The sequence below is a fragment of the Lytechinus variegatus genome, chromosome 15 (assembly GCF_018143015.1).
Source record: "Lytechinus variegatus isolate NC3 chromosome 15, Lvar_3.0, whole genome shotgun sequence".
Taxonomy (NCBI): Eukaryota; Metazoa; Echinodermata; class Echinoidea; order Temnopleuroida; family Toxopneustidae; genus Lytechinus; species Lytechinus variegatus.
In genome coordinates, this window is record NC_054754.1 from 20,172,615 (window position 1) to 20,193,034 (window position 20,420).

General features: G+C 37.8%; 1 protein-coding gene across 1 annotated transcript; it reads left to right on the plus strand.

Annotated features, from left to right (window-relative positions):
* Window positions 1-8,923: 8,923 nt before the first annotated feature.
* On the plus strand, window positions 8,924-18,457 carry LOC121428887 (mitochondrial mRNA pseudouridine synthase Trub2-like). The gene is made up of 6 exons (XM_041625762.1): window positions 8,924-9,016; window positions 11,492-11,631; window positions 12,771-12,983; window positions 14,562-14,705; window positions 16,282-16,491; window positions 17,082-18,457. The coding sequence occupies exons 2-6, from the start codon at window positions 11,505-11,507 to the stop codon at window positions 17,375-17,377; spliced, it is 990 nt and encodes a 329-aa protein (XP_041481696.1). The 5' UTR covers window positions 8,924-9,016; window positions 11,492-11,504; the 3' UTR covers window positions 17,378-18,457.
* The last annotated feature ends 1,963 nt before the right edge of the window (window positions 18,458-20,420 follow it).

Here is a 20,420-nt window from a genome sequence, read left to right on the forward strand (position 1 = left end):
CTACCATTATGACTAACGAACCCCTTTTAATATTATGACTGGCGACCCTCATCCATTATTATAACTGGCGAACCCTTTTTCACTATTATGAATAGCGACCCTCATCCACTATTATGACTGGCGAACCCCATCTACTGTTATGACTAGCGACCCTCATCTGCCATTATGACTGGCGAACCCCTTCTAATATTATGACTGGCGACCCTCATCTATTATTATGACTGGCGAACCCCATCTACTGTTATGACTAGCGACCCTCATCTGCCATTATGACTGGCGAACCCCTTCTAATATTATGACTGGCGACCCTCATCTATTATTATGACTGGCGAACCCCATCTACTATTATGACTAGCGACCCTCATCTGCCATTATGACTGGCGAACCCCTTCTAGTATTATGACTGGCGACCCTCATCCATTATTATGACTGGCGAACCCCATCTACTATTATGACTAACGACCCTCATCTACCATTATGACTGGCGAACCCCTTCTACTATTATGACTGGCGACCCTCATCCATTATTATAATTGGCGAACCCTTTCTACTATTATGAATAGCGACCCTCATCTACCATTATGACTGGCGAACCCCATCTACTGTTATGACTAGCGACCCTCATCTGCCATTATGACTGGCGAACCCCTTCTAATATTATGACTGGCGACCCTCATCTATTATTATGACTGGCGAACCCCATCTACTATTATAACTAGCGACCCTCATCTGCCATTATGACTGGCGAACCCCTTCTAATATTATGACTGGCGACCCTCATCCATTATTATGACTGGCGAACCCCATCTACTATTATGACTAACGACCCTCATCTACCATTATGACTGGCGAACCCCTTCTACTATTATGACTGGCGACCCTCATCCATTATTATGATTGGCGAACCCTTTCTACTATTATGAATAGCGACCCTCCTCTACCATTATGACTGGCGAACCCCTTCTACTATTATGACTGGCAACCCTCATCCATTATTATAATTGGCGAACCCTTTCTACTATTATGAATAGCGACCCTCATCTACCATTATGACTGGCGAACCCCATCTACTGTTATGACTAGCGACCCTCATCTGCCATTATGACTGGCGAACCCCTTCTAATATTATGACTGGCGACCCTCATCTATTATTATGACTGGCGAACCCCATCTACTATTATAACTAGCGACCCTCATCTGCCATTATGACTGGCGAACCCCTTCTAATATTATGACTGGCGACCCTCATCCATTATTATGACTGGCGAACCCCATCTACTTTTATGACTAACGACCCTCATCTACCATTATGACTGGCGAACCCCTTCTACTATTATGACTGGCGACCCTCATCCATTATTATGATTGGCGAACCCTTTCTACTATTATGAATAGCGACCCTCATCTACCATTATGACTGGCGAACCCCTTCTACTATTATGACTGGCGACCCTCATCCACTATTATGAATGGCGACCCTTATGATCAACGAACCCTTTTCCTCCTTATGACTGGCGACCCTCTTCCTTTATTATGACTAGCGACCCTCTTGTTTGATTATGAATGGCGAACCCCATCGTTGATTATGACTTGCGACCTCTATGAACAAAGCCCCTTATGAATAGCGACCCTTATGACTATTATGACTAGCGGTCCTTATAACTAGCGGGTATTATGACCAGTGGTCCTTATGACTGGCGGGTGGACCCCCTTTAGACACGTCCGTTCATGGCGAAATCTCAAGTAGTAAATTAGAACAAGTTACAAGGACAGTCAGGGGTCTGGGGCCGATTGCACGAAAGGGTCTTTGCAAGGTCCGTCTTTCGTGTCGCCCATCTTTTATGATGCGCCATGTGAAACGCATTTTAAATAAATCATATGCAAACATATTTCATTTTTCCGTTCAAATAAACAAAATATTTGTTTATAAAATGATGTAATATATCATGAAATTGTATAAAATTTTATTTAAAAGCAAGCTAACGAATCTCATTCTTTATCATAAATTTCAGAAACACCCCGCTTATAGCGTATCATAAAAGATGAGCGACACGAAAGACGGTCCTTGGAAAGAACCTTTCGTGCAATCGGCCCCAGGTGTGTCAAAAAAGTCGAAGATGGCGTCCAAAAAGCATTTATTACCTCCACGACCGATAACACTGGAGAGACCAGTGCCAATATAATGATGTATTTAGTTAGAAATCATGTTTAAGACCGTAAGTATACTCGTACATGACAGTTTCATCACAGTTATATGCATTATGATTCTCACTCTTGTGAAAATTATTTTCCCTATTTGCATGTTACATAATGTAGTTATAAGGCTTATAGAGTTTATTTTGAATGTCAAAATACAGTATTTATCACCTATATGGAAAAAGAAATGCTATGATAAAAAAAAATCATATAACAGTTTACTCATACAACAATATCATATGGATGTCATAGTCAAGCAAATCCAAATTCTTGCAAAAAGTGTCCACATTCACATTGTAGATAATACTGTTAGGGCCTATAGGGGCCATTTTGAATTTCATAATACAGCATTTATCTCATGCATGACAAAAGAAATGATATGACTTGCTATAAAACATGTTTTCAGACAATATTTTACTCGTAGATCACAATTACATGCGTTTTATGTTTCTTACTCGTGTGAAAATTAGTTCGCAAGTTAGTTCGTAAGATACCAATACCGCATCTAATATATTCATTAACAATTTAACCACACACTTCGATAGACACGTACCACTAGTCAATAAATGCTATAATTATAAAAAGAGTCAAAGACTTCCTTCGATATCGAAATCAATATTACTGTCAATAAATCGTAAAAACAATTTATACTATGCCGACAAAATAAATCGTCAGAGAAGTCGCATCGCAAATACATTATGTATAAAAATACCCTCACAAAAATTTTGCGCAGCGAAAAACGAAAATACTTCGCAAACCAATTAATTCGTTTCAAGCATGATGCAAGAAAACATGGAAAACTATAAACAATGCCTAAAATAAGTATAGCGTAAAATCGAATATATAAACAATAAAACACAATGATATCGAAATTCATGATTCTGTTCGGATAGCTAACATATTCAATCAATATTTTTCACAGATCGGAAAAAATCTTGCCGACAATATACCATTAACACAAAAGAAATTTACCTATTTTACTCACCGACCAAATCCTAAGCCTCGTTTTCTATTACCAGTACATAGGAATGAAATAATAGAAACAGTGAATAACTTAAAAAACAAAAAGAGTTGTGGTCATGATGGTATTGATAATATTTTATTAAAGAATGTCATAGAATATATTGTTGATCCATTAGTACACATATTTAATCTTTCCTTAATTAATGGCGTCGTGCCCCACAATATGAAAATATCTAAGGTAATACCAGTGTACAAAAAAGGAGATAAGAATAATATATATAGTAACTATAGACCGATATCTTTATTGCCTACTCTATCAAAGATTCTAGAAAGAGTGATATGCAAGACTATTAGATTTTTTGAATGAATATAACATAATTTCTGACTTTCAATTTGGATTCCGCCAAAAGCATAGTACATCTCATGCCACTCTTTCATTTGTTGAAAAAATCACAAAAGCTATTGATAACTTTGAACACACAGTAGGTGTTTTTCTGGACCTCTCCACTTGCTTTGACACTATAAATCATGAAATACTACTATACAAACTTGAAAATTACGGAATCCGTGGAAAGGCCTTGGAATGGTTCAGGAATTACCTAATAAATCGTATTTTGTTAACATACATGAACGAAATTCTTTTCTATTAAAGGTCAATTGGGGTGGTCCTCGAGGCAGCATACTGGGCCCACTTTTATTTTCGATCTATATAAATGACATCCGCAATTCTTCGACAATGTTATCTTATATTCTTTTTGCAGATGATTCAAATGTACTTTATTCTCATCTTAATCCCGATATTTTAGTCAATATATTGAACATTGAACTGGAGAAACTAGTACAATGGATAAGATCTAATAAATTGTTAATCAATGTACAAAAAACGAAATGTATGCTTTTCAGCAATTCTTTAGATAAATTACCATACGATATTAAATTGGACAACGCTGACACTGAAGTGGTCGCTACAACAACATTTTTAGGTCTGATAGTAGACAACAATTTATCTTGGAAAATACACATTGATTCTATATGACGCACAATTTCACGCAATATTTGTGTTATAAATAAGGTCAAGTTTTTTCTTCCAACTTCCTCCATAAAAATGCTTTATTCAACATTAATTTTACCCTATCTAAACTACGGGATAATTGTCTGGGGGAAATACACATATCTAGAACGGATATTACTTTTACAGAAAAAGGCATTGCGCGTTATTTTCAATATGTCCTGGAGATCCCACACAGACCAATTGTTTATTGACAATAAAATCTTAAAAGTAAAACATTATATCAATATAACTTGGGTCAATCTATGTATCAATTAAATAATTATATGCTACCATCAATCTTTGATTCTTCATTTAACAAAAACAAAACTATCCATAAATACCCTACACGTCAATCCGACCAGTGGCGTAGCTAAGGGGGGCCTGGGGGGCACGTGCCCCCCCCCCCCCCTGAGATTTGGTGTGCCCCCTCCAGGTGCCCCCCAGAAAAAAATGGCAGAGCAAAAAAAATAAAATAAAAAAGGGTGAAAGAAGAAGGAAAAAGGAAAAGAAGAAGAAAGACAGAAGAAAAAAGAAGAGGAAAATGAGAGGAGGAAGACGAGTGAATGAAATAATGTGAGGGGGAGACTTGCAATTAAAAAAAAATCTTTTCATGTTACTATATAAATTTTTTGCTGGCGCTTCGCGCCATAATTGCGTGTTCGATGGGATTCATATCTTGCTCAATAGGCTGATGTGGAGCAAGTTTTGAAGGCAATATGCAAAACATATTTTAGCTCGGACATCGAGCTTCCATTTTTTTTTTCATTTACTAATTTAAGTTCTCTTTAAAACGTCCATTTTATGGTCTACATATCAGCATTTTAAGCTCACGCTGCGTGGTCACATTGTTTGATTTGCCAAGTTCATATTGTCTACGTGTATTCCATAATGTTCCATTAAACAAATGTATTCAGAATGCCCAGATTCTAGGTCTAAAAAACATGCGCGATAGCCTGCATGCTCTTTATTCAAAATGTACTTTAAATTATCCAGTTTTACATCAGAATATCAATAATTGTCTGCTCATGCTTCATGATCGCATTATTAATGATACCCAGTTGACTATATCCTATTTATGACTTACAAAATATGAATAGAGTGTCCCCCTTTAGGTCTAAAATCTCAATTTTCTTCCTCTCGCGCTTCGCGCTCGCATCAATTGTTTAGTTACATACCTATCCCATTAGTTAATACAAAAAGTGCTCAGAATGACCATTTTTTTTAGGTCGGAATGTCAAAAAATTTGCTCGGGCTTCGCGCTCGCATTATTGAAATATATACCGTCTTCGTGGGTAACTGTAAGCAGTCCTTAACAGGTCCCTTTTCGATAATGCTAGAACAGTTGATAAAAATTTCTGTTCGCGCTTAGGGGTACATACGAATCTTGTTCAGGATCACACATAACATTGCCCAGAAAATTAAATTTCAGGAAAAAATACATTACAGTTAAAAAAAAAATCGCTCGCGCTTCCCGCTCGCACTTTTTATAAGGCTTATGAGATTATTTTATGTTTATGTTTTTTTATAAGAATAAAACTAACAAGTGACTGATATAGGTGAAGATAATTTCGGGCCCCGTCCCCTATTGGCGAAAGTCGGATCCGCCCTTGTGGACACATATACACACTCCGGAAAAATGGCCGGTGCCCCCCCTGAAAAAGCAAGGACCCCCCAGTGCCCCCCCGGGAAAAAAATCCTAGCTACGCCACTGAATCCGACGAATTTCATTTTCCTCTATCCCGGACAATTCTTGCTAAATCTATCTTTACTTTCGAAAGCCCTCGACTTTGGGGCACTCTTAATAACACTATCAAAGATTCCACAAGCCTAAATTCTTTTAAATTTAAGTTGAAAAAGTTTCTCCAAGACACTCGTTAGTTTCTTTAAGTCTTCATCACTCATACATTATATTTTTCATATATACTCAGAACTATATGAAATATGATATTTTTCGTTGACCTGTTGATCCGTAATATTCGCTGTGAGTGTCGGGGCAAGAATCTGGAGACCATTGATCTCGCTTTTTCTCTCATTTTCTATTTCTTTTTTTTCTTTTAAACTATTCATTCAAATAGATTTAAGTTCAATTTTCTACCATGTTCTATTTGTGTTTTGTTTACATCGGGTAAAGGTGGGTTTCGAACAATGACAAGCCCGTTAAGGCACCGGCGTTCAATGCTGGGGGCCCGGGTTCGATTCCCGGCAGAGACATTTTTTCGGCATCACCAATTTTTCCAAAGGGTATAGCTCTGGGATACCTTGATTAAGCTCCACCTACCATTGTTCTCTTCATCCATTTCTTTACAATATATATAATATATATATATATATATATATATATATATATATATATATATATATATATATATATATATATATATATATATATATATATATATATATATTTATATATACATTATATATATATATATATATATATATATATATATATATATATATATATATATATATATATATATATATATATATATATTTAATTAATATATAAATATAAAGAATGAAGGAGATAACGTACTCGATAAAAACAAAATATCATGGGCCAAAGCAGACGAGTTAAAGATAACAAAATAACACGATCTGCCTCATGGATTATCTCGTGTGTCTTTTAATCACTTTGCTTTCAGCAATAAACAGGGCATCCAGTAATAAACAAACTTCCTTGCACACTTTTCATGGAAGTAATCTTTTGTTTGATTAATGACAATGAGTAAAGATGATCATAAGAGAAATGTCATTTGTCGGATGTCTAGTTATCATCTTGGTCATGACAGTCCTGCTTAACATGATCTAGAATAACTAGTATTCCTTATTTTACTAGTATAGTAGTATACTCTTTTAAAAGTAGCGATATTGTTAATGATCAAACGAATGAATCAACAACTAAAGGAATAAACAAATAAACAGCCAAATAACTAAAAAAATATCAATTACAATTATAGTAATAGGGGTTAAATAATAAAAGCTCAACATTATATTTCTTATCCACGTGCAGATATGCGGACACTAAAATGATAAGCACACTCTGTTTAAAATTACCGACAATGAACACGCTGAGGGTCGAGTTAGGCTTGTTCTGTGATCTTAGACCATAAATTAATCTTATCCATGGATTGATTGATTCAATCTGCCTTCGTGAATTAAGGCATGTCTATATATTGGATGATTCTACCTTCTTTGAAAAGCGCAAAGTACTCTGAAAAAAATAGTGAAATAGTTCACTCTTTAAGGAGTGAATATTGAGTGAAAAAAAAACGGATATCACTGAGGCCATCCAAAATTTGCACTTTCATTCCAAAATCATTCATTTACTAATTCGCTCCTTAGAGATTGAAAATTTTCACCTTTCCTTTGCAAAGTAGGGGTTGAGGACATGGCCAGCAGGGAAAAGGGTCAGTGTATGTGTATAGGTAATTTCTTATTAATTCGTTTGAATAGTGTTAATGTGTTATGAAAGCAATTGCTCTGAAAGGGAGTGATTAAGCGACACTTTCTTAAATCTGTAATGAAATATTTTGAACTTATCTCCTTTGCAAATACATAATTATTATAAGGAAATGTACTTGGTGAAACTCTGAATAACGATCCTTAAATGTATATGACGACGCAAGACAGTTGTTATTACTTAAAACTTGCAACTTCATATAAGATGATTGACTCTGAATAAAAGTCCAATTTTGATCATGTTTGTCATTGCTGTACGTTATGATTATTACTGCTATTATTATTGATTGATTTTAACTAGCATTCATTGCTTTATTACTGTATAGTTTTGCTTCTTCCCCCACAGAAACCTGGGGGATGATTGTACACACCATCCCCCACCTAAAATTCTGGGGGGATGCATCCCCCCGCTATCTACGCCCCTGTTTTCCCCAAAGCTTTTTTTAAGACTAGCCAAACGTGTTTGAGGTATGTTTTTTCCCCAAGCCTTTTCACCTGAGGTCATTTGGCGACAACTTCTTTTGGGGCCAACTGAATGTCTAAAGCCTCACGAAAAACTCGGTTTAGGGGGTCCACCCGCCAGTCATAAAATTCAGGACTGCTAGTCACACAGAGAAAACTCGTTTGGTTCCAGTTAGAAGTCATTTCCAGTTGGAAGAAATGTCTAGTTACCCAACTGGTTCGATCCAATTAGGATTTCCAGTTGCCCGATTAATTTCAATTGGAAATATTCCAGTTAAAACCAATTGAAACCATGCAGTGCATAGAAATCCAACTCTGGTTTCGATTGGATTTTAGGGTTAGGGGCCTCTGGGGTACGTGTTTGGAAATACTTGGTCACGCGTGTGCTACAGCAATATATTTGACTCGGCATCCCCCCCCCCCGCCCCTTGGGCGGGTGCTCGCGCTGCACTCTTCCGGGCGCCACGGCCTCGACAAGAGGCTATAAAGTAGCAGATTATGCAGAACTGAATTGAAACATGCAAATTGAATTGCAGTGAATTGCAGTTTAAAGACATTGACGTAGATTTACAAAAAAAATTTTATCTTACCTGTTCCTTTATTGCACTTTTTTTTTTACTTTGTCTAAATTTTGCGCCCCCTGAAACTGGCACCAAATATACGGCACGTGCCCCCTGCACCCCCAAATACGCCACTAAGGGTGACAGTGGTACAGACCTGCGCTGGGATTCACAGCATGTTTCTTTCAGTATCTCGGGTAAAGGTAATTGGTGAAATTTATTTCACAGGGGGGGGGGGGCGAGAGCGGTACCATTCTTTTGATCTCTGTTATAATTACTAAATTAGTCGACAAGTTCAGCAGAAACCCAACTTTGTTTTGAGGTGAGTATAAGACTAACTTAGGTGGAAATATGGACTTAAAATTCTTAAATCGTTGATTTCAATAAAAAATTATATTTTTAGAGATATAGGCGCCGAGATATACGACTATGAGTGAATATATTAGATTTTATACGCCCTTAGATCTAAGTGAATAAATTTGTTTTTGATTGTGCTATTATTGCAATGCCGGGAAATGCGCTCAGTCCGAGGTATTGGATTATGTGTAACGTTAAAGTTAACCTAGCCAGGAGGCGTTCTGGGGTAAAAATCATAGTACTATTCGTACCTTTTACCCCCTAACGCCAGGCACTTGCCCGTATAGGGCCGCACGTCGGAAAGGAAAATGCAACTATACAAATGCACCAAACAGCGCCTTATAATTTGAATCTGACGTTAACACTTCTGTACATGGGTATAAATATTGGTTAGGAAAGTTTGGTATGTTTGGTAATGAAAGGGAACAAAAATCGCAGAAATGGGATGAAGAAATAAAAGTAGAAGAGAGTTTCCTACTCACATTTGTTGTCTTCGCCATCTTGGATCCATTGTTAATGCAACCTAGTTACGTGACGCTTATAGAGGGCGGCAAAATCAAGTGCTAAAATGTCCCGCTTCAACCACTGAACCAGGGGGGTGTTTCATCAATATTGTCACGCGACAACTGTCAGCGCTGATAGTTGTCGCGCGACAATATTGATGAAACACCCCCCTGGTTCAGTGGTTGAAGCGGGACATTTTAGCACTTGATTTTGCCGCCCTCTATAAGCGTCACGTAACTAGGTTGCATTAACAATGGATCCAAGATGGCGAAGACAACAAATGTGAGTAGGAAACTCTCTTCTACTTTTATTTCTTCATCCCATTTCTGCGATTTTTGTTCCCTTTCATTACCAAACATACCAAACTTTCCTAACCGATATTTATACCCATGTACAGAAGTGTTAACGTCAGATTCAAATTATAAGGCGCTGTTTGGTGCATTTGTATAGTTGCATTTTCCTTTCCGACGTGCGGCCCTATACGGGCAAGTGCCTGGCGTTAGGGGGTAAAAGGTACGAATAGTACTATGATTTTTACCCCAGAACGCCTCCTGGCTAAGTTAACCTTTAGGCGCTAATGCAGTTTCGCACAGCACCGGCCGATTTCGAGCAAATTTCCCCACCGGCCACATATTGTTCATAAATGTCAAGTCTGTCAGTCACATTTCGAGGTCAATAAACACTTTTTTCCAAATAATGCGAGCGGGAACGACTATTTCAAGTCCGATCTCCACACATCAATTCTCTCAGACTCATTCTGAGTCTGACATTTTGCTTGTGCCTCGGCTTCACTGTAAATGATGTTGATATGGACTAGTCTGTAGTTAGCGACCAAAAGATTTGCCAACGGCAGTTTGTTCGCTGCATGTTTGTATAATGTTGTGGCTAACTTCAGACCATATCAAAATAATGGACAAGCAAATAAATCATAGTCTTGAATGGAAAAAAATGAAAATTTTCTTGCCATATTACTTTTCACCAATAGAGGGCGTACACAAATATATGCCCAAAATTCAAGTTTTTGAGTGCTCTGCTGAATTGATAAATTATGTGCAAGTTACAATTAAAAATAAATTGCAACTGTATTGAAATTAGTGTTTTTGGTCACAAAAGTTATTTTAATGATTTTTTTAAGTGTGTGTCGTGTACTGCATTGGCACTCACACATATTGCAAGGTTAGTATTAGTATACTAATACTTGGTCCTACCTGTAGATTCCCAACAGGCAAGGTGGTTGCAGTGAGTAAGTGGATAGGTCTAACTTATCTGGTGTAAATGTATATTGCTATAAGTTTAATATCTTGGATCTAACCTAAATGGAATTATTAAATTCTTATCCATTTATAACTGAAAGAAATCATTAATGTTTAGCCTTCAAGAGCAAGATTTAAACGTGTCATCACGACAGTGTATAATACAGCAACTGCACCTTAGATTAATATGCTTAGCCTTGACTCAGAGTGCAAGAGTACAGCAGAACTTGGATCTATGTTAAAGCTTTGCTGGTTGATCTGGAAACTATATTTTTAGACAAGAAACAATGATTATGATATTGTGTTACATTGTGTTGAAAAGAAATTAAGTTTTTCTTCTGGTAATTTTCTATTTCCCCCCATATTTCTGATGAAATTCAATAAGATATAAAAAAAGGGACAGTCATTAAGTAACAAGTTTACCTGGCCATATGATAGCATGATGCTATTAAAAAATGCATTTCTGGGGAGCGTTCCATGAAAGAAGTTGTCAAACGTTTTATCCGACAAGTCATTTAATGCGACAGTTACCATAGAAACACTGCTTCTTAGCCAATCAACATTGAAGAAAGTTGTCAGATCTGACATCTTGTCCGTCAAAAATGTTGCTGAAACGCTCCACAGATTACATAATCATATATTTTGAATCATATTTCTTTCCATCTTTTCTTTTTTATACAAAGGAATAAGGTACGAATGATGGCTGATTTCAAGGTAGCTCGCAAAGCGTGGCGTTCTTTGAGTGGCTTGTTCGCAGTCTACAAACCAGAAGGACTATCACCTCAGAAAGTCAAACATATTGTGAAGTCTACCCTTCTACAAGGTAAAAGAACAATCATAGTATCATGAAGAATATCAGTCACAGATGGGAATGTTAAATAAAAGTAATATAACTTCATAATTGTATCAACTTTGAGTCTGAGTTTGAGACCTGTAAATCTGAACCAACGACTTTCTTTTTTCCAGCAACTGTAATGTGTGACATATATCTGGAGTCAACACCTTTGAATGTTTTTTTTTCAGAAATAAATGGGGCTACACGATTTTTCTGATTAGCTCAATATTTTTGTTTCAAACTATTATTAGTCCTGTCAAATAAAGACAATAAAACCACTCTAGAAACCTACCCTTTGCAAAGCTACTGTATGGTTACACCATTTGTTAGGTTCCTTTATCATTTTGTTATTTTTTGTGCAAATTTTAATCCTGACCAGTCTGCAGACCTGCCAACCAGTGTAAAAATTGTAAAAAATAATGATTTTTTTATCATAATTTATTGAAATAATCATTTCTATATGTCTCTATTGCATAAAACTGAGACAAATATGGTTATTAGATCAATGTAATTTCAGGTAACTTGTTTTTTTTTTTTAAATTATTTTGTTAAAACCAGGACGAGATATACACATGTTTCAATGGTTTTTTTTCATCTGCAAGAGCAGTGACATGCAAATGAGACAGTCAATAATGTCGCTCACTCACTATTTCTTTTGTTTTTGTTGTTTGAATTATACAATATTTTATTTTTTATATGACAATAAGGACCAGTTTGACTGAACAATATGGTATACTATTAAACAATGCTAATTCCTCATGTTCTGAGAAGAAATATTCGTTGTTTCACTTGACAATGAAGAGAAAATTAGAATATTTCGTTAAGAAATAGTGATTGGATGACTTTATCAGTCTCCTCATTTGCATAATTAAGCAAAACTCTAAAATGTCTTCATAACATTCTCTACATCCGATTTTAAGGAATTTTTCAGCGTTATGCTTGTTGGATTTTTCTCTTTTTTTATTCAGATCACTATATTTTGGGGCGGACTTGTCCTTTAATTGGATTGGCCCCCAATTATTCTCTCCATTGCCTTTTTTACTTTAACCTTATGATTCATTCCGCATGAAAGCTTGAGACAGCCTAAAGTAATACTCTTTTTGCCATCCCTCACAAATTATGTACAGAGCTGAATGCGCTGCAGCAGCGACCGCAGAACACGCTGGTGAAGATTGTCCCGGAGACCGATTCCCGGTTGACTGCCGCCAACCCTGGTGCCTTGAGGGCTGTGGAGGTACCCAGCTTCACAGATCATCCTTTGGTGAGGGGACCGGCCTACAAGGACATCGCTGTTTCTGTGGTGTCCTTGGGACTGGACACCAAGGCATGTGGTGTTATGGGTAAGTAGACAGCGAATTACCTGGAGCAGGGAAAAAATTACATGGGGGTTTGGGGCGATAATGCCCTGAAATGATCAAAAGAGCCCTGGAGAGTTTTTTAAAAAAAGGATCCCCGAAGTGCCCCCTGAACTGCGATGTTAAAGCTTATCCAGTGTTGCAGATTAGGGCAATTGGTTGCAAAATGTAGCCCCCTGAAAATGAAAAAGAAATAAATGTTTGCCTGACCTGAGGTTTTCGGATTCTTAAAACTCTTTTGTCAGGCTTTTTACCAGAATTCAGAGCCGCATCTTTCATGCAGGAATCCTAGAAGTGTATTTTCATTGCTAACCCTCACACTTCATCACAGAAAAAAAACGATGGGGAATGCAGGAAACCTGTGAATTTGAAGATGCATGCACGTAACGTCTTTCCTAGCAGGATTTATATCAGGGCCCCATCTTACAAAGAGTTACGATTGATCTGATCAATCTCAACATTATGGAAATTCACCAGTGTCATAATTTTTTCTACAGGAAATTTGCACAATGTTCTTTACAAACAAAGAAAAACACACTAAATTTTCAAGAAGGCAATGGATTTATGACTATACAGGGTATCTAGATACATGTAATATTTTGAACAAACATTTGAGATGTTGATGTTGCTGGCTTTCCATAGTAGCGTTTGATTCAATCAATCGTTACTCTTTGTAAGACGGGGCCCGGGATTCCTGCTGATAGACATGGCACAGACTTTTGGTAAGGTGCCTTGGTCTTATACTTTCAATATACAGTAATTCTATTCTATCCTCCACCCTAAACTTGGGGAAGGGGTGCACTGAGGGGGACTTTTAGTAAAATGCCTTGTTTCATAATTACATTTTACAACAGTGTTTTTCATTGTCTTAGTTTACACACTAAAAGGGGATGGGGGACTGCGCATAATCTTTACCATTTTGCAAGGGTTCAAAAGACTAAAAGCTTTTACATGGTTGAGCATACTGAGTGTCAATGCAGGGTAGGTCTCAAGTTAATTTTCCCAATGCGTTTTCTTCACAATTGAGAATGGTTCAGTGATGGTGTTTATTTTCCTTGATGTTATTTATGCTCTTAGAGTCCATTTCTTGATTAAAATGCGAAAGACCGGAGGAGCTGGTTCGGGAAAATTGTAATCAGCATCAAACACCAAATTGTGTCACAAATAAAGAGCGATTGTTTTGTCATTACAAAATGATAAAGATAAAGGTGTAACTTGATGTCCTATTTACTAATCTTTTTTGCAAGATTATTCAAGTTTCAAGTTTAGTTTATTTCTCTTCAAGAGATCAAATAAAATACATAATACATGAAATAGACAATGAATTACTGTGTATAGAATCACAATGTACATCAAATAAGTCATAGAAAGTGGGGAGGGAAGTGGCAAAAAAGGAAGATACCTTGCGATAGGCCAGCCTATGAAAAAAATAATAACTTGAACATAAAAACATGGTTAAAGATGTGAAATATGGAACTGTATTGACATCCAGCATTACTGTTGCAATTAAACTGCTGCATCTCTTGCCAAAATAAGTGTTTTCTTCCCTTATTTTGTGTTTAGTCTTGGCCGTACGGGATGGAAGGAAGCTCGTCAATCAGTACCAAGCAGCAAGATTACCGCGGCAGTACACCGTAAGAGGGCGCTTTGGCGTGGCAACAGACACACACGACAGTGAAGGCAAGATTTGGCAGAAGACAACATATAGTGAGTTTCTGAGAGATTCAAAAACCGATCTTGTGTCTTATGCAAAATGTTCTTGCTTATTTACACAGACTGGAGAAATAGTACACTTCGGCTTGTAATATTTCAAATTTTTTGGCTTGTGCAATTAAAGCTATTTTAATTTGTAATTTCTCACACCCCTGACAATTATACTGCCATCCCATGACAAAAGGAAACAACTCAATAGAAAGGGTTTCTTATTAAATGAGGAAATATATCATCCCTTTTTAGTCTAAATATGTAATATTTTGAAACATTTATATGTCAGAACTCAGGAGCATTGCGACTCCACTTCCTTTAGCATTATATATAGATTGCATGCAAAAAATGTCTTAAATCTAGAAAAAGGTCAAGTTTTTAGAAAATCAGAGTTGCTTCCTTTTGTCATGAGAATTCTGGGAATGATGAATTCTTCATTTGGTCTGTGAACTTTTTTTTTATTGGTGCCGCCTATATGGTAACCACGGGAACTCCCGCCTGCTACGCGGGCAAGAGCCCAGGAGCTTACCGTGTAATTGACCATACTCACCGGACTAGCGTGAAGTATGGTCAAAATAATTCTCTGAATAAATAGTTAAAATATAAATTAAGCACTTACCACAATTATATGGATGAAGGTCTAACGAGTGGCAGTTTCCTGACATCTGGGCACAAACTGGAACCTCAAAAAAACGAAAATTTCTCTCCTTAGTTCTACCCCAGTCTCGGTCGGCCATTTGTTACGATTCATCACAAAAATGGCCGATCAAGACGGGGTAGGAGAGAACTTTTCATTTTTTTGAGGTTCCAGTTTGTGCCCAGATGTCAGGAAACTGCCACTTGTTAGACCTTCATCCACATAATCGTGGTAAGTGCTTAATTTCTATTTTAACTATTTATTCGGAGAATTATTTTGACCATACAGTACTTCACGCTTGTCCGGTGAGTATGGTCAATTATATGGTAAGCTCCTGGGCTCCCGCCCGCGTAGGTACAGCACGGGCGGAGTATGATACAGACCCAGTCAGCAATCTTTGAGCATGATTTACACTCGATTTTACACTCGAGCAAGAACAAAGGAAATGGTCCAGTGAATCTATTGTTCTCCTTTTGTTCTGGCTTGGTCACTCTATTGTTCTGGACTCGAGTGTAAATTCGAGTGTAAACTATGCTCAAAGATTGCTGACTGCCACTGTATATGCATACAGTAAATGCACTATATGAATGAATCAATTTTTTTTTCTTACCGTATTTAGGATTTGCTGAAGTGACAACATCTCTTGTCTTAGACAAGAGATTTTATAGACAGACTATAAAAAGATTTAATCTAAGTCGCCTTTTCGTTATACGTACAAGATTATCTACCGAGTGCCATTCTGTCGAAGTCTCTTCCAAATTCCAGTGCTTCATTCATGTGTTATGAAAAATGATAGTGGCACTATAAGAGTTTTGAAAAGAGGTACACGTTTGCTGGCTTGTTTTATCATCACCTCTCTCTTTCTCTCCCTCTCTTTGAATCTCTCCATCTCCCCCCTCTCTCCCATACATAATATCCTCTTATTCCATCTACGTTCCACAGACCACATCACCATGGAGAAGCTGGATCGCATCACTTCCAGAATCCACCGCAGCTACCAGCGGGAACTGATCCGCCAGTCCGGCGTGGACATCCACAGCCAGGAGGCGTACGAGCTGGCAGTGAGGGGGCTGCTACACCCCGTAGGAAGGACAAACCCTCTTCTGACGGACGTCGCATGTACCGTGTTTGAGCCTCCAGTGTTTGAGCTAGGTATGTAGTTTCCAAAGAAAATGAATAAATCGCATCTGCAAGCATGTGGATAATTTCAAGCACAATGAGCAACTTCCTGTTTTCTAGCTGCTCTTAAAAATGGCTAGAAAAAAGTAATTTCGTCCATTTAGATTTCTCCTTATCAGGGTATGAACCATCTTCAAAACAGAAAATTCAATCCATTTTGGGCAGCTTGGATTACTGTGATGTACGGTGTCTCTCTCTTGTGTCAGTTTGTTTTTATAACACCATTAGTTGGTGCTGGAGTTTGTGTTAATTTGGAGGCTGTGAGTTAAGCCGATGAACTGTGCTCTAACTCTGACAGTGAAAGATGTCCCTTAGTTGTATTAATGCCTAAACACCTAGACATCTATTCTGCACACCAGCTTCATTTCATGTTGGGTGTAAATTGTGACTGGTTTCACTAGTTGTCATTCTCTGTCAGCATAGTGACAGTTGTCACTGATTTGCGCAAAATAAATGGAAATATTTCTCTTGTCTTCTATATGAATTTAGACCTGTGTGTCTTCACTTCATGGTATTTATTTTAGTTACGCAATACACATTTATTTTTCATGATGATTTTTCAGAGGTTACCACCTATGCGGACACAGCTCAGTACCTCCGCAAAGTCGTCCATGATATTGGCCAAGAACTCAAGTCCTCGGCCATTGCCACCCAAGTAAGAAGGACACACGACGGACCGTTTAACATCGACAATGCCCTGCTCAAGAAACATTGGAAGCTAAATCACATAGCTGAAGCCATCAAGGAATGTCGGCGTTTAGTTCGGCCTTCAGAGCTGGTCCCAGTTAGTCAGGGTCGAGAGGCTGTTCGGGTGATGCAGGAGGTAGACCAAAAGTGGAATCAGGTTTATCAGGATTGACAGGACAGTAATAAAGATTTATGCTATCAAGAAGTGTCAGTAACTGGTTGTACCTTCAGAGCTTGTTTGAGTTAGTCAGGGTCAAAAGGCTGTTAGGGTGATGCAGAAGGTAGAACAGAAGTGCGATAAGGCTTATCAGGAGTGATAGGACAGTATTGAAGACTAACAGGAATGTCAGCCAATTAATGAAACATTGAGGGGATCCCAGTTAGTCAGTTTCAGAAGACTGTTTGGTGATGTGAGAACCGTTCATAGGTGGAAGTAGATCCATCAAGAGTGATGAGACATTATGGAGGACTACTGCCATCCAGGAGTGTCAGCCACTGGATAAACCGTTAAGGTGGTCCTGGATAGTCAGATTCGGAAGACTGTTTTTGTGATTCGAGTGACAGACCATAATTGGAATCAGGTCCATCAAGAGTGATGGGTCAGTATTGGAGAGTACTGCCATCCAGGAGTGTCAGCCACTGGGTGAACCGTTAAGGTGGTCCTGGATAGTCGGGGTCGGAAGACTGTTTTTGTGATTCGAGTGACAGACCATAGGTGGAATCAGGTCCATCAAGAGCGATGGGTCAGTATTGGAGAGTACTGCTATCTTGGAATGTCGGCCATGGGATAAACCATTGAGGTGGTCACGGGTAGTCAGGGTCAAAAGACTGCGATTGATAGACCATAGATGTAAGCAGGTCCATCAAGAATGACATGATAGTATTGAAGAACTGCAATCCTCCAATATCGGCCTCTGGTTAAACCATCAGTCCTGGTGCTGCTTTGAGAGGGAAGTAAGCTAGAGGGGTCATTGTTCGAGGGCAAGCAACAAGCCTTTTGAACCAATTTTCTTAATGTGCAATTACACTAGTACATGGTTTGACATCAACCAGGGAACCTGCGGCTAAAATTCTATCAGGGGAGCTGGATAAGAGCAGATGGTTGAAATGCCCCGTCTAACGGTGACCTGAATGCTAACCTTGAAATATCACTTTGGATTTAGGTGGGGAGGTGGTGATTCACAAAATCGGACAAATTTATAATTTGATTTTTAAAACTTATGAGGTATCTAATAAACTTTATGATCTCAAGGACCCATGTTCCTGTATACTGATTCTTCAGTTCTGTTTCTTGTAAGTTTATGCTCTCAAATTTCTCAAAATCCAAGGATTTGGTCTTGTGTAATCAGGTATATGTCCCTTTTTTCCCCAATCTCACTTGTCTTTGTGTCCTTATGTCTTCTTTTTTTTCTGAGATACTGTATATTTTGTTCCCCACCTCAACATTTCTTTCTCATGTTGAAGTCTCTCTCTGTCCCTCATTGTCAGTCATCAATAGAGAGTATTCGGCCAACCCAGTTTAAATGGGTTACCAGCATCTTCATCCAGGGGCCATATTCTGAAAATTGTCTTAAGATGATTTTTCTTGTATCTTTGGAGTTACAATAAAATCCCTATTCTCAAAATTCTTGTAAATTTTCTTGTAACTTTAAGTGAGCACGTAAGGTTTCAGAGCTGTAATGATGCGTAAGTTAAAATCGGCTCCTAAATGTCTATGTGCACAAGATAACACATCGAGATACATGTAAAAGGTATTCTGAAAATTTAAGATTTTTTAAGAGAATTTTAGCGAGCTGTTATCTTGCAGAGTTACAAGAAAGTTGAGACAATTTTCAGAATACGGCCCAGAGCCCTGTAATATAAAGCTTAGCACTTTGATCAGTGAATTGATTTGAACAATTCATTGATCATTGTGTACGATCAATCACACAAATCGATCATACGATCAAGCGCTAGTCCTTGTGTTACTTGGCCCCAGTTAGGCTGTCATTGAGGAAGTGCTTCCACTTTTGAAAACAAAACCTTGGAATTTTCTCTGAAAGTTCCTGGAATTTTACAAAATATCTCTGAATTATCTGTCATTCATAAGATTTTATATACTTGAATATGACGTAGCTGGCAAACTTTATTCAGAGTTGCAAGCGAGCTAGTGAACAATTTTTTTCATTACAAAGATCCTATTATGAGATTTTTTGACATAAAAATTCAGAAAATATCATTCCTCGAAATGAAAACTTTACTATGTACCAAAGCACCCACCGCCTATACACTCCTGATTTTGCGTTAGTTCTTGTTGCTCTCTGTCCACAAATGTCAGCTGACAGGTTTTTTTAAATGACAAGTGGAATGCCTCTGGCCGTCTCACCTGCATCACGCGATTCAACATAGCAGCATTGCTGACTTTGAAAACTACTATAACTCGCACAAGATGTTCAGTGATACTTGGTTACTCTCATTTCCACGTTTTATGAACTAGACCAATACACTTACAGAGATAGGATGGTAATTCAACAAATACCCCCAATGTGGCCCAAATTCATTGACCTCACATGACCTTTGACCTTGATCATGTGACCTGAAACTTGCACAGGATATTCAGTGATACTTGATTACTCTTATGTCCAAGTTTCAAAAGTCAGATCAATAAACTTGCAAAGTTATGATTGTAATTCAACAGATAACCCATTTAGCCAAAGTTCATTGACCTTTGACCTTGGTCATGTGACCTAAAATGTGCACAGGATGTTCAGTGATACTTGATTACTGTTATGTCCAAGATTTATGAACTAGCCCAACATACTTTCAAAGTTATGATGGTAATTGAGGAAATACCCCCCATTCGGCCAAAGTTCATTGACCCTAAATGACCTTTGACCTTGATCATGTAACCTGAAACTTGCACAGGATGTTCAGTGATACTTAATTACTATTATGTCTAAGTTTCATGAATCAGATCCAAAAGCTTTTAAAGTTTTGATTGTAATTCAACAGATACCCACAAATCGGCCAAAGTTCATTGACCCTAAATGACCTTTGACCTTGGTCATGTGACATGAAACTCATGCAGGATGTTTGGTGATACATGATTGACCTTATGTTCAAGTTTAATGAACTAGGTCCATATATTTTTTAAGTTATGATGACATTTCAAACACTTAACCTCAGGTTAAGATTTCGATGTTGATTCCCCCAACATGGTCTAAGTTCATTGACCC